Source organism: Anolis carolinensis, chromosome 3 (assembly GCF_035594765.1).
Source record: "Anolis carolinensis isolate JA03-04 chromosome 3, rAnoCar3.1.pri, whole genome shotgun sequence".
NCBI classification, from domain to species: Eukaryota; Metazoa; Chordata; class Lepidosauria; order Squamata; family Dactyloidae; genus Anolis; species Anolis carolinensis.
Genome location: NC_085843.1, coordinates 260,389,096 through 260,403,054, shown reverse-complemented (window position 1 = coordinate 260,403,054; position 13,959 = coordinate 260,389,096). Strand labels below are relative to the sequence as shown.

Below are 13,959 nucleotides of genomic sequence, written 5' to 3'. Positions count from 1 at the left end.
ATGTAGTTCACGTGGTCCTAAAAGTCTGAATTCATCTGAATAGCCAGATATTCCTGTATTGTCTTTTTACCTATTTTGTGCTACATTTACTCTATTGAATCCTCTGCTCTTTCATCTCCTAGGCTAAGCACTGTCAAACTTTTGGGTGTTGGCAAATAAGGCAAATAAGGTGTTGAGTAGGTTTGCTTTTTCATTGTCATTTTGCCATCACTCGTACACAGTGCCCCTACCATTTCCTGGTTCTTTCATTAGTCTCTACAGTGGTACAAGATGCCTTTGCATAATTATATTCCAGATTAACATGGTTATGTCTTTGAATTATAGCGCTATGATTCAGTTTTAACTGCCATAGTTCCGCCCCATGGAAGTCTGGTTTTGCAGTTTGGTGATGGGCATTTAGAAGTTCAAGTGCCCCATGATATTACATGCACTTGAGTTGCAGAAGATGCCATCATGACAGTTAAAGTGGAATCGTAGTTCTAAGATTGGTTAGTGTGAAAAGGCCATTGATGACCATTTTCACAATTGACTGAATTGGTTTTCTTTTTTTTGGGAGTATATAAGTATCCTAATTTTTTCTGCCAGCATTGTCATTTTGTTGTTTGCATTATTGCCATGGCACTCTTTCCGAATTTATTAATGTTTGTGTTTTCACAGAACACTATGCATTTACCCTCCCTCCCTCCAATATAGATTGTTTCATTCAACATTTCTACATATGCAGCAGCAGCACTTCCAGGACAGATACTTATGTCTCCCATGCAGAAAATGTGTTGCATGCAAAATAACCAGATGTGAATTTTGGTAGTTAGAAAAATCAAACTGCAGTGTTTACCATCACTCCAAAATTCTTCTCATCTGAGTTTCTTGATATTTGAAAAAATCATTTTAAGAACTTTTTTGAATATTCTTTCCAATTCTACTCATCACATATAATTTGTGATTGTGTTTCTGAATGTCAAAATCACCAGGAAACATTGCTGAACAGTACAAAAAGCCCATGAAAACTTTATGCTTGATATTCAAATATTTCTAAGTGTTTTAGGGAAATAATTATGCTGAGAGTTTGCTGGAGGAGGCTCTTTTGTGTTCCACCGGTGAGATAAATGCCAAAATCCTTGGAGGCCTGACTGGTGCCAACACCCATTTCATTTGGCTGCCAAGAAAAAAACTGGTTGTTCCTTAATACCATTAGCCTTTATTATTTCATCTCAAATACCAATATACAAAATATTAAAAACACTTTAAAAGAAAATTTTACATTTTTAAATTGTGTGTTTAACCCATTATGATGGGTTTATATTGTTCTATTGTTTTAAACTGTTAAAATTGTTTGAATGTTACCTTTAAGCCATCCTGAAATCTTTTTATACAGTGTAGGGTGTGAGACAGTGTGGCATAGTGTTTTGAGTGTTGCACAGTGAATCCGGGGACCAGGGTTTGAATCCCACTTACACATGGAAACCCCTAGGATGAACACACTCTTTGCCTCAGAAAAATATGTGACATGCATTCTAGATTTTTGGACAGCTCACCAGGAAATTTAGGGAATACTGAGTGATCCCATAGATAGGAATGCTAAAAGAGAAGGGAGTTAATGATGGATGGGACTTTCTTAAATACAAGATACTGAAGGCACAATTGCAAACAGTGCCAACAATGATATAAAAATAAGAGAGTTCTAAATAGACCAGAATGGAAGTCCAAAGAACTTTAATCTGAGATAAGATTTAAAAGGGACATGTACAAGAAATGGGGAGGGGGAGGGAAGGGTGATTGGGAATCACCAAAGAGGAATTCAAACAAATAATCAACTCCTGTAAGGAAAAGGTCCGAAAGGTTAAAACACAAAATGAGCTCGAGCCTGCCAGAAATATTAAAAACAATAAAAAGAGGTTCTTTGGTTCTGTCAGTAATTTATAATAATAACTTTATTTTTACACCCCACCCTCATCTCCCTGAAGGGACTTGGGGCACCTAGCATGGGGCCAAGCCCGGTAATGACAACTGAACAAAATAAAATACATACATAACACACATCATCGATAAGTAAGAATTAAAAAAAATCACATTTATACACAATAGCATACTAAAATAGTAAAATAATAAAAAGTGGCATACTAGAACATAATTTAAAAAGAGAACAAGGATTAAACAAGAGCAAACTGGGCCAAAGTGTGAGGAATGTATTACTTACTTACTTACTTAGGCGATCCCTCGTAGTTCGAGGAGGATTGTCTTCCATCTTTGGTGTCTTGGGGGTGGGTTCTTAGGTAGCTGAAGAGACCTATTCTTGATTTGCATGTTCTCCCGCAGTGAGGACATATTGTAAACCTAATGGGTGAGGTAGGTGGGTAAATTAATATGGTACCTAATTAAAAATTACTTGATAGTTTAGGAGAAATTAAAGTATAAACTTTTAAAGCAAGCACAAATTATCTCAGTTGTTATATACCTGAAAACATCATAAAGTGTATTTAAACTTATTTTTTTCTTATGGAGTTTTTGGGATTACAATCCTCCAAATGGCTGAGGTTTGGCACAAGACAAAAACACAGCCCTAAAATACACTGCCAGGATATTCACCATAATGAATATAAGTAATGTAACAAAGATTTATATTTAATCTGAGTGTGTGCATCTTACCCTATGGGTGTGAGAGAGTGACTGCTCAACTTCTGTGCCTTTCAGGGGGTAGACCAGGGCAGGGGTCCCCAAACTAAGGCTCATGGGCTGGATGCGGCCCTCCAAGGTCATTTACCTGGCCCCTATGTCATCATAGTCCGGCCCCCCAACAGTCTGAGGGACTATGAACCGTCCATCCACTTTAAAAGTTTGAGGACCCCTGGACTAGGGGGTAGACTATGAGCCTGAGCAAGCAGAACCTGGCAACTCCTCTCAAACACTGTAGAAAATACCACCTCCTGTGGCAGCAAATCAAACAGCCTCTTCCAGGAAGGGCCCAACATGCAGCCTAGCATAAGGTGAAAATACAGTCAGTAGAAAAAGGGAGAACAAGGAAATGGTATGGACTCTGCATGGAGAGGATGGTGAGGAAGAGAGTCTGGTAATTGTAGTCTATTATCCAACCACACCTGGAGGCCCATACTTTAACTACCCCAGATATAGATCTTGTTTTTGGCATCCCTGGGTTTCTTACTTTTTTTAAACTTCATGTGACTCTTTTGATGAACACTAAATGAGAATAATGAATGGAAGCAAAACTATGCTTTTTCAAATGTCCTTGACTGAGTCACACGTTAATAATCTTTGGGTTGGATTCTAAGTAAAATATGTGGAAGAGTATTATATTTCTCTCTCCTGCAGCCTCTAGGTCAGGCATGGGCAAACTTTTGCTTTCCAAGTGCTTTGAACTCCAACTCCCACAATTCCTAACAGTCAATAGGTTGTTAGGAATTGTGGGAGTTGAAGCCCAAAAACCTGGAGGGCTGAAGTTTTCCCATGCCTGCTCTAGGTTTAAGAATTATGGAATGTGAGTTGTATGTGTTGCATAGTCAACATCTGCATATGATTTTCTATTTGACCAGCTGTATTTATATCCCTTGTTATTTCTTTCAAACTTTCTTTATGTCACTTATAATCTACTTTCTAGTCAAACCCAGCTGAATTTCCAGAATCTGGATGCACCATTGTTGAGAGTTCTGCATTAGTAGCAATAGGCAGCAGCTATGCAGCTAAGTGGAAGCTAGGACTGAAGTCTAAGCCAGGACTATAGGACATATGAGGAGGCAGAAACAAACAAGAACTATGGACATTTTCATGTGAATAATTTAAAGAGGTATGCCGTCACACCCAGGCACCTTTTAAAGCTTTAAGATGTGCTTCTTTCTTTGCCCAGGTGAACTGCAGGGGCCTTACTTAGAAGCTCTGAAAATTCCAGTAACCAAAGGCACTTCAAGTTGAACAATCAAACAAAATTTTATTTTCACAAAGACCATGGCAGACTTGGCACACGTAGTTAAGGTTGCAAATATAAACAGTCAACTTATAAAACCTTGCAGATGTTCCTTTCTTGCTTTTCCCCTTTAGTTTTTGGTTTAACTTCCTCCAAAGGCGAAGAGATCCTGAGATCCTCTTTACCCTAGCCCTGAGTTATCAGAAAGAGCAAATCTATAACTATATAAGCTCAAAGCTAGTTTTTGAGGTGAAGTAGGTAGAACTTTTTCCAGTGGCAGAGAAATCCTGAAATATTCTCTGCCCCAGTACTAAGCTACTATTTTTAGAAAGAGCAGGTCTTTGCCTATCTATACTCAGCACTGGTTTTAAAGGCAGAGGTCAGTACTTATGATGGCTTTGTCAGAGTTGGCCTGGCTTGGCCACACAAGCACATCTGAGTCCTTTTTTCTTCAGTCTAGAAGGCAAGATGCTTCTCAAAATGGAGCCTTCTTTCCCCAGGAAAAGGGGCGGTCTCCAGAACAAAATGATACATTTGCAAGCTGCAAGCAGCAAAGACTTTGCTGAGCTGGCTACAAACTCTACTAATGGCTAACTATCAGAGTGCTGCAGAATCTGCAGCAACCCTGGAACAAATGCAAACAGGTGCTATTTCTACAACTATGGGCAGCTTGTAAAATCAAACTCCTGGGAGACAGAACAAGGGGAATACTGCTAGGATTATGATATGACTTGTTGAATGACATTATATTTCTCCCACTTGTGCCCTAATATGGTATATAATTCTTTTTTTCCTTCCTAAAACCTGATTCCTAATACAATCTTGTTTTATACTTATGCAAGCTGTCTTGGATCCCATCTCAGGAGAAAGGCAGAATATAAATTCAACAGAGAAACCAACAAAACCCACTTCTATTTCTAGTGAAAATAATCTACCAATGACCCCTCATGCTATGGTTGTCTTATTTTGGTAGCTGCAAAAGAAACTTTTCATCTTCATACCAGGTTGGGTACTCATGCCACTTTGGATTAGATATGAAATGGGAATGCTTTGTTATAATGCATCTCCTGTATGTTAGAGCACCTTTGTGGTTTATTTTCATTTGCAGAGTCAAAAGTTTCAGTCAATAGGAACAAGGAAGCCTCTTCTTCACTGGACTGTTCTAGTCTTTCCCTTTTCTTCTGTACAATCAATTGAAAAGCAACTCTTGTCCACCTAGACTGTGGCGCAGGCTGTTGAGCAGCTGCAATAAATCACTCTGACCATGAGGTCATGAGTTCGAGGCCAGCCCGTGGCAGGGTGAGTACCCGTCAATTAAAAATAAAAAATAGCGCCTGCTCGTTGCTGACCTAGTAACCCGAAAGATAGTTGCCTCTATCAAGTAGGAAATAAGGTACCACTTATAAAAGTGGGAGGCAAGTTTAACTAATTTAGAGTGGATGATGAAGCAGCTGCTCCCCCCTGTGGCCAGAATCGAACATCCCCTCAGGAGAAGATTAAATTGCCTCTGCGTCTGTCTGTCTCAGTCTCTGTTTGATGTGTTTATGGGCATTGAATGTTTGCCCTATGTGTGTGTGATGTGATCCGCCCTGAGTCCCCTTCTGGGTGAGAAGGGTGGAATATAAATACTGTAAATAAATAAATAAATAAATAAATATAAATAAATAAATAAATACTTAATAGAAACCCATAGAAAATGGGCACTGTGGATGCCAGAACTGTAGTACAGAAAAGAAAGAAATGTGGGTTGTCTTGTGGGATAGTGCAACCTGTCCCTCAAATGCCTCACTGAAGGAGAAAGAAGGTGAACTTGTATATATTTGCCTACTGAATGAAGAGATTGGCATCGTTCAAAATAGTCGTGGTGGTGTGTGCAGATGACAATACTGAAAGGTTATACGTCTGACATTTCTTTTATTATAAAGGCCAGACAGCAATGACACACACACCACAATGTCACATACTACATTGAAATGCAGAAGAGGAGGCAGAGGAAAAGGATAAGTAAAAACACGGATCTCTAGAAATATAGAAGGGAAAGTGTGAAAGTGCCTGTTGTACTCAGAGTACTTTTCCATGTACAGAAAGACTGCTTTTGAAGTGGCACAAAAGACCAATGTGAAAAAAGGATCTAGATTTAAAACAACATAACTGTGATAAAAAAAAATCCTTTTTGCCCAAGCAGGGCTGAAGCCAATCGCCCTGGATCACTTTGTATTCCATTCTAACAGTAGCTAGAAAATGATATGAAAAAGCAGGGTTTTTTTTAATGTACTACGAACAATGAGAAAAAGTCAGTATATTATATAAATCAACATTTCATCCTGAAAAGTTCTTCTTTGTCCCACTAGAGGGTGATAAAACTGTTTAGAATTTTATTTGCCATTGAACGTTAGAAAAACTTGACTGTACATTTCTGCAGAATCCTTTTTAGTGTGAATGCACTCCAGAGTTCCAGATATTGTAAAAGCATTGATTGCAGAAAGCGAGGGGGAGAAATCACTGGAATTTCAGCAATGTGGAAAGCACAGCAAGTTCTAAATTGAATTTAATAGTTCGTAATAATCAGAAGTAGGATCTCTGCAGCAATTACTTGTTCACAGAATCATAGAGTTGGAAGAGGCCACAAGGGCCATCCAGTCCAACCCCCGCCTATACAGGAATACACAATCAAAGCATTCCTGGCAGATGGCCTCTCAGCCTCTGTTTAAAAAATTCCAGAGAAGGAAATCCCACAACACTCTCGGGCAAAGTATTATATTGTCTTTTTGTCAGGATCCCCCCCCCCCCCATATTTAGGTAGAACATGTTTTCCTGCAATGGCAGTCCATTGCTCAGTGTCTAAGGATACTTCCAACAGCATCCCCCCAAATCCTGGGCTTTCCAGGGGAGTGTCTAGATGCCTACTACTACTGGGAAGGCACACAGACACCCAGAAGCCCCCCAAACTAGCCTTAAAATTAAAGAAACATACTGATCCATTATTAAGATACTCTGACAGTCTTCCTGGCACGTACAAATGATGCACCAGGAGGCAGGGGAATGGGGAGCAGGAGCGATTTTGTTTTGATGATGCCCTTCTGCCTGGAAGAAGGGAGTTGGACTAGATGGCCCTTGGGGGTCCCCTCTAACTCTAGGATTCTCTGAAAATGTAGAATTGATTAATATTGGTTTATATTGGTTGATATGAAAAACATCATTCAATGAGATAGCTGTTGTGGTTTTTTTTTAAAAAAGGTTTTTGTCAAAACTTTCAAAAATTCCCTAAAATTGGGAGATATATGAATATTTATGAAAGTAAGGGGGATGATCCCCTGTTATCTTGTGCCATTGTATAGAAAATTCAAGGAGATAGTAATGTTTTTTTAAAAAAATGATGTTTATAAAAACTTTAATAATTCTCCAAAAATCCATGGATAAATGACTTTCTGAAATTTGCTGGTAAATGTAGCATTGTAGCAAGTTTCACCCCAATAGCTGTAAAAAAGGGGGGAGAAAGGAGCCCCTGAAGTTTCCCCAATTATACCAATCATGCACAATTACTATAATGAAAAAGTAATGAAATTTCATTGCTCTCGTTATAGCAGTGGTTCTCAACCTGTGGGCCGCGGCCTACTGGTGGCCCGTGAGACCTAAAATTAGGTCCGTGAGACATGCAGGGGAATTTTTTTCTTGGTGTCTTCATTTCTAGGCCTGTTCCTGGGGTTATTTAGGGTGCTGATTCAGAAAATTGCATTGAATAGACCACATCAGCTCTAGATGATTAAATATGGTTTTCTGTGAGTGAGCAGATGGTGATTACTGGATGGTATATGTTCTGTATCAGAAACTAGAACTGATAAGGTCTATCCAATGCAATTTTCTGAATCAGCACCCCAAATAATCAAACCGCATCTAAAGTTGACCAAAAACCGATTTGTAACCCTTTTGATACTAATGTTGGAAAGTAGTCCCCGCTCAAGTGGTCCCTGGTCAAAAAAGGGTTGGGAACCACTGTGTTATAGTAACGGATTTTTCACTACCTATACTTTAGAAACACTTTAGAAACAAAACGGCAGTTTCCCCTAATTTTGTAATGACCTTTGACACATTTTTGTATCGAATGCACATGCCTATGACTAGTTTAATTTAAACCAATGTTATTTGGATCCCAAATATAATTTTGTATCATCTCACTGATCAGCTCCAGATTCATACAGCTTTCATAAAATTGTTGTAGTCAAGATTTGGCCATGGGCATTCACAGTTCTGTGACCAGCCAATAGTCAGAATTGGAACAGGAATGAAAAGTTGACAAGAAGCTACTTTTCAATTTTAATTCCTGGAGTTCCTTAGTCAACCACTTGTTTTTTGTTGTTGTTTTTAAAAAAATCCACAGTATTTTAGCTGGGCCACTAACTTTTAAAAAAAGAAAATAATATAATAACCAAAGTTCTTGAAAAATTAATTACACCTTTAGAAAAAAGAAATGGTAATGCATGTTTGATTAATGCATGTTTTCTCTTGAGAGAAAAAAAAACCTGACCATAAACCAGAATGAACTGAAAGTACTGTCATAATAATAATAATAATAATAATAATAATAATAATAATAATAATAACAACAACAACAATAATAATAAAACTTTATTTATACCCCGCCACCATGTCCCCATGGGGACTCGGGGCGGCTCACATGGGGCAAGGCCCAACTAGCACAATTTACAAAAACAACAGCATAAATACATTAAACAATATACAAAAAATAGTAAAACACCATAAGACAATAAAACAAGAGTTAATACAGCAGTAAATCAATCAACCACCAAGTACAATTCAGTCAAATTCAATACAATTCAAAAATAATGATTCTGTTTTAAGCTGTGTCATTACTTTTGCCCATTTGCTCACTGATCAGACCAAGATTTTTTTTTTTTAAAAAAAAGCTATGGATGCAAAGATTTGACTATAAGGCTCCATAGTTCTGTGACCAGATAGTAGTCAGAGCAGAGCCTGGAATGAAAAGTTGGCAAACATTACTTGATCATTTCGGTTCCTAGAATTCCTCAGTCAGGATAGCCACTAGCCTTTTTAAAGGAGTATAATAATATAATCAACAAAGATCTGGAAAATGAAATCCACCTGGAATCGTTAACCTGAGCACAAGGTGTTTAAAACCACTGCCTAACAATTAGGAGGCATGCATTTTTTCTCCAAAAATAAAACCTGTTGGGTAATGGGCTTATGGGGCTATGGTTCTCTAAAACAAGATGCATGTTCCTTGTGTCTTAGATTTAGGGTGACCAATTTGGGCATTTTGGGTGGCAGAGTGTTAGAGTGGTAGGAGCTATGGAAGATGCAAAAAGTGCAGCAAGGACATGTTTTACCCATTCAATTTGCGGTTACCCAGATGAAACATTCTACATAGGTGTGAAAATACTCAAATACAGAGCAGATAAGAGATATGTACAGAAGCACATGACTGGCTGCAAACAGGCATTTTATATTTAAAAAGAAACATCTTGTGCAGGGCTGCACTCCAGGGTTTACATCTGATGTTGACCCAAACGTCAGAAGATGTGCAGGCAAATCACCACCCTGCTTCCTCTCACAGCAATCTCTACAAATTTCATGTGTAAATTATTATCTTAAAAGTGAAATATATGTCTTATGACTTAGGAGGTTTTTATTTTGTGTCAAAAGCATTGTACATTTCAAATAATGGAAATAAAAATAAAATTAAAAAAAAGAAAAAAAAAAGAAATCACAAGCAACTAAATAGTTTTGGACCAGAAGCGGGCAACAGCAACCGCATTGTCTGTAGCTTTAAACAACTCCTCCTCCGTACATGAGGCAGGGCATTGTGGGCAAGCATACATATGCTGAGTTGTTTGTTCAGCTCCACAGTCACACAAGGTGGAGGATTCCTCCAGGTAGTGCCACCTTGCCAAGTTGTCTTTTGATCTGCCCACTCTGCTTCTGAGTCTGTTCAGGGACTTCCAAGTTGCCCATTCTTGGTTTGCCCCTGGAGGAAGACCCTCTTGGGGGGCCATCCAGTTAGAATTGCCAGGTTTAGCTGCCCAGAGAGACACCCTTGCTGCTGCTGGAGGAACATCAAGAGGAGTGGTGGTTCTCATGAAGCCCTTCCTTGATTTGAGTCTGGTGGGAGGAGGCTGATAGTCATGCAGTGGGTGGCTTTCACAATGTTCGACCTTTTTTCTCTCACCATTAGCAGCAACTTCCCGTCGCACGTCAGGAGGGGCAATGCCAGCTAACTTGTAGAGTTTATCAACAGGTGTAGGTTTAAGGCATCCCGTGATGATTCTGCATGTTTCATTCAGTGCTATGTCCACCTGCTTTGCATGGGCAGACTTGTGCCAAACAGGACAGGCATACTCTGCAGTTGAGAAAGACAAGGCCAGGGCTGATGTTCTTACTACTTGTGGGTCTGCACCCCATGCGCTGCCAGTCAGTTTCCGCAGGATGTTATTGCGTGCAGCTACTTTGTGCTTGGTGTTCATGCAGTGTTTCCTATATGTTAGTGTTCGATCTAAGGTGACACCAAGGTATTTAGGATGGAAACAGTGTTTGAGCTCTTGGCCTTCCCAAGTAACTTTCAGTTTCCTGTTGGCTTCGCGGTTACGTACTTAGGAGGTGATCAGACTGGATGGATGAGACTATTAAGGGTGTGAATGAAGCCTGAACTGCTTTCTCTGTGAAATACCTTTAAGCAATGAGTGGGTGGTATTTCGTAAGATCTTGATATTTGTATAGTTTTGAAACTCAGTAGCATTCTCAGTTTCTCCTTCTCATCTCCCTTTTCATTGTTCATTTGATCCTTCACTGGAACTACACATGCTGGATTCTGCCTTCTGCACTCTACCGAATGTTTTACAACTCCAGTGATCTGCTGACAGCACTGATGAAAAAAGAACTGGCTTATCCTCTCCTAACTGTATGCATAGCCATAGCCTTCTTCATAGAAACTGAAAAAAGATGACTGGAGATGAAAACCAAATCGGATCTTATTGTTAGAGACTGCTCGAGTAGACTCAATGCCTCGAGATCTTACAAGCTGCAAGGCAATTGGAAAAGAACCCAGGAATGTCAGCATACACATCAAGGGTAGCTTAAGAAGCAAATGTGAACTTTCTGTTTTGTGATTAGAAGATTTGAGGTATTACGTGTTTTAAAAAGCAATCGTCTGAGTTTTTGGTCTTCCAGATTAGAATCCCAAACCAGCGTGGCCAGTGGATAGAGATTCTGAGAATCACTGCTTTACTCTACATTTTAGAGAAATATCAGGCTAAAAAATAGAGATGGGGTAATGAATATTTGAGAAGGGGAAAGAATACTGTTGAAAAATAAGGCTAACCATAAAAAAGAAGCTGTTGAAGTGTTGTTGGGAAAACATTAAGAAATAAAGTGTCTGTTAAAGTTACTTAACTATTTTTCATGTCAAGTGTGGATTGCAAGGCTTATTTTGAAACATTACGAAGTGTTTCTTCTGTAAGAGAATAGAAGGTTGCAAAGTATTAGAAGGTTCTGCCAACCATAAATTTCAACTGAAATTATGTGACCCCTCCCCCTCTGGCCAGGCAATTGTCTTTTGGATAATGAAACCATTTACTATGAAAGGAGAACTCACAAATTACATAGACAGAATGTTCTCAATTTTTAAAATCCTTGATGAGAAGCCAAGAAATGTTGTGGAGAAATCACAATGAGATTCTTTGCTTTTCAAGATGTTGGTCAATTGATTTATTTGCACAGAAATATTTGTAAACTTTCACAAATGTGCAAAATGACCATAAACTTTCAAATTCTTGCATAATAGAAATAACTTATTAAGTCATTTATTTGTATATAATAATGAAATGATTATAAAGTGTAAAAAACATTCACACTTTAAAAAGAACATTTGGTTAAATTTAGATTTTATCTGTTGTTGATCCTGCAACTAATGAGGTGTCTAGATTGAATTGATAAGTTTCTTAAGGGTATAAATGAATTCATAATTGCTTCCCCTGTGCAATGCATTTAAACAAGGAATGGGCGGTATCTAAGATCATGGTATTTATAGAGATTTGGGAAGTAGTATCTCAGTTTCTTCTTGCCTTGTCCTCTTTTATTGTTCATTTGATTGTTCTTTGCAACTCTGCCTGAACTTTGGGACTATACAATCTGCATTGTTTTACAAACTACAGGGAACTGCTTACAGCACTGATGAAAATGAAAATGAAATGGACTTACCCTCTCCTAGCTATATGCACCACCATAATTTTTATCATAGTCTGGACTTTCCAGACAGGAGGAAGGAAATCTATAGTTTGTAAGAGTCTTCCCCAGGACCTTGGATTAGAGGAGAAAACGCAGGATATGCACAACCTGATATTTGATGATTTATCTCCAGCAGAGATGATTCAAGTGAATAGGTACTTACAACAAAACCTAGCTGTGCTGCTGGTTGATCCTTCTGAAGCAAAACCATCTGACAACTGCATTTATTCTATCACTCTTCAGCTTCCTCCAAAAGCAGAGGTTCTGGAATTTCTGGACCATCAAGGGAGAAGACCTGCCCGACAAGCACTAGTGACAGTCCACTTTGGAAATCAGAAAGACCCAAACGTCACTGAGTTTTTGGTGGGCCCTCTTCCAAACCCAACATACCACCATGATATCACAGTGGGAAAGTATGGTGGGAAGCTGCCTTATTTCAAAAGAGTTTTGTTAGGTAATGAATTTGAAGAAATGCATGTATTTTTGCAGGAAAGGGAATATCCAAAGGCTCCAAACTTTATGTACGAGGTATTTGATTATAATGGAAGCAATTTTCAGTATACCCATGCAATGCCTCCAGGTTTCAACTCAGGAGACCGCCTAACCTGGGTTAATCATTTCCAAAATGTTCCTGGCTTTTATGTGCACCCTTTCGGATTTGAGGTTCAACTGGATATTAGAAGTTTAGATATTTCTGATTGGAAAGTGAAAAAGGTATTCTATAATGGACAATACTTTGAGGACATGGAAGATATTGAAAGACAATTCAATGAAGGGCTTGTTAAAGTAAACAAAGTCAAAAAGTCTCCTCCTGATGGGGGGTATTCATCCTTAAAACAAAGGGTACCCCCAAAGGGGCCAGGTCCTCTGCACTATGAGCCCCGTGGTCCACGCTACAGCATCAGGAATAACCAGGTTCTCTTCATGTCCTGGAGTTTTGCTTTTGGAACAGATGCAATCCAGGGTCCCCGTGTATTTGATGTCAGATTTAAGGGTGAGAGGATAGTCTATGAACTAAGCCTGCAAGATGCAATGAGTGTCTATGGCTCCAATAATCCAGGACAAATGTATACAAGATATATGGACTTAAGCTATGGGATTGGAAATGGTCTTTACACACTCACCCAGGGTGTGGATTGTCCTTACTTGGCTACTTATTTGGACAGACACTATTTTGTTGATACATCATCACCTGTCACCAGAGAAGCCTCAATCTGCATATTTGAGCAGAATGCTGAGGTGCCTCTGCGACGCCATTATGAAAGTGGCCAGGCTCCATTTTATGGGGGCTTGGAGGATTCTGCTCTTGTGTTTAGATCCATGACTTCAGTTACTAACTATGACTATGTGTGGGACTTTATTTTTCACCAAAATGGAGCTATTGGTGTCAGGGTCCATGCCAGTGGATATCCTCTTTTTTCTTTTATCTTTGGGGATGCTACAGAATTTGGCAACAGAGTTCAACAGTGGTCACTAGGGTCAATTCATACTCACAGCATTCAGTTCAAGGTGGACATGGACATTGGTGGTAAGTGACTATGTCTATATTGTGAGTTGTCGAAGGCTTTCATGGCCGGGATCACAGGGTTGTTGTATGTTTTCCAGGCTGTATAACCATGTTCTAAAAGTATTATCTCCTGACGTTTTGCCCACATCTATGGCAGGCATCCTCAGAGGTTGTGAGGTATGGAGAAACTCAGCAAGGAAGGTTTTTATATATCTTTGGAAAGTCCAGGGTGAGAGAAGAACTTTTGTCAGTTGGAGGCCAGCGTGAAAGTTGCAGT

At 39.1% G+C, this 13,959-nt stretch overlaps 1 protein-coding gene across 2 annotated transcripts in view; it reads left to right on the top strand.

The window, feature by feature from the left end:
- Positions 1-13,959, top strand: part of plch1 (phospholipase C eta 1) — a 218,679-nt gene that overhangs the window by 183,673 nt on the left and 21,047 nt on the right. Inside the window, exon 1 of one of the 2 annotated variants that reach the window (XM_016992037.2) lies at positions 12,008-13,703. The exons of the other annotated variant lie outside the window; for it this stretch is intronic. Within the exon in view, the coding sequence (XP_016847526.2) occupies positions 12,122-13,703 (1,582 nt within the window). The 5' untranslated portion in view covers positions 12,008-12,121. Of the gene's footprint in view, positions 1-12,007; positions 13,704-13,959 lie in introns of those variants that run through there. 2 annotated transcript variants of the gene reach the window in all.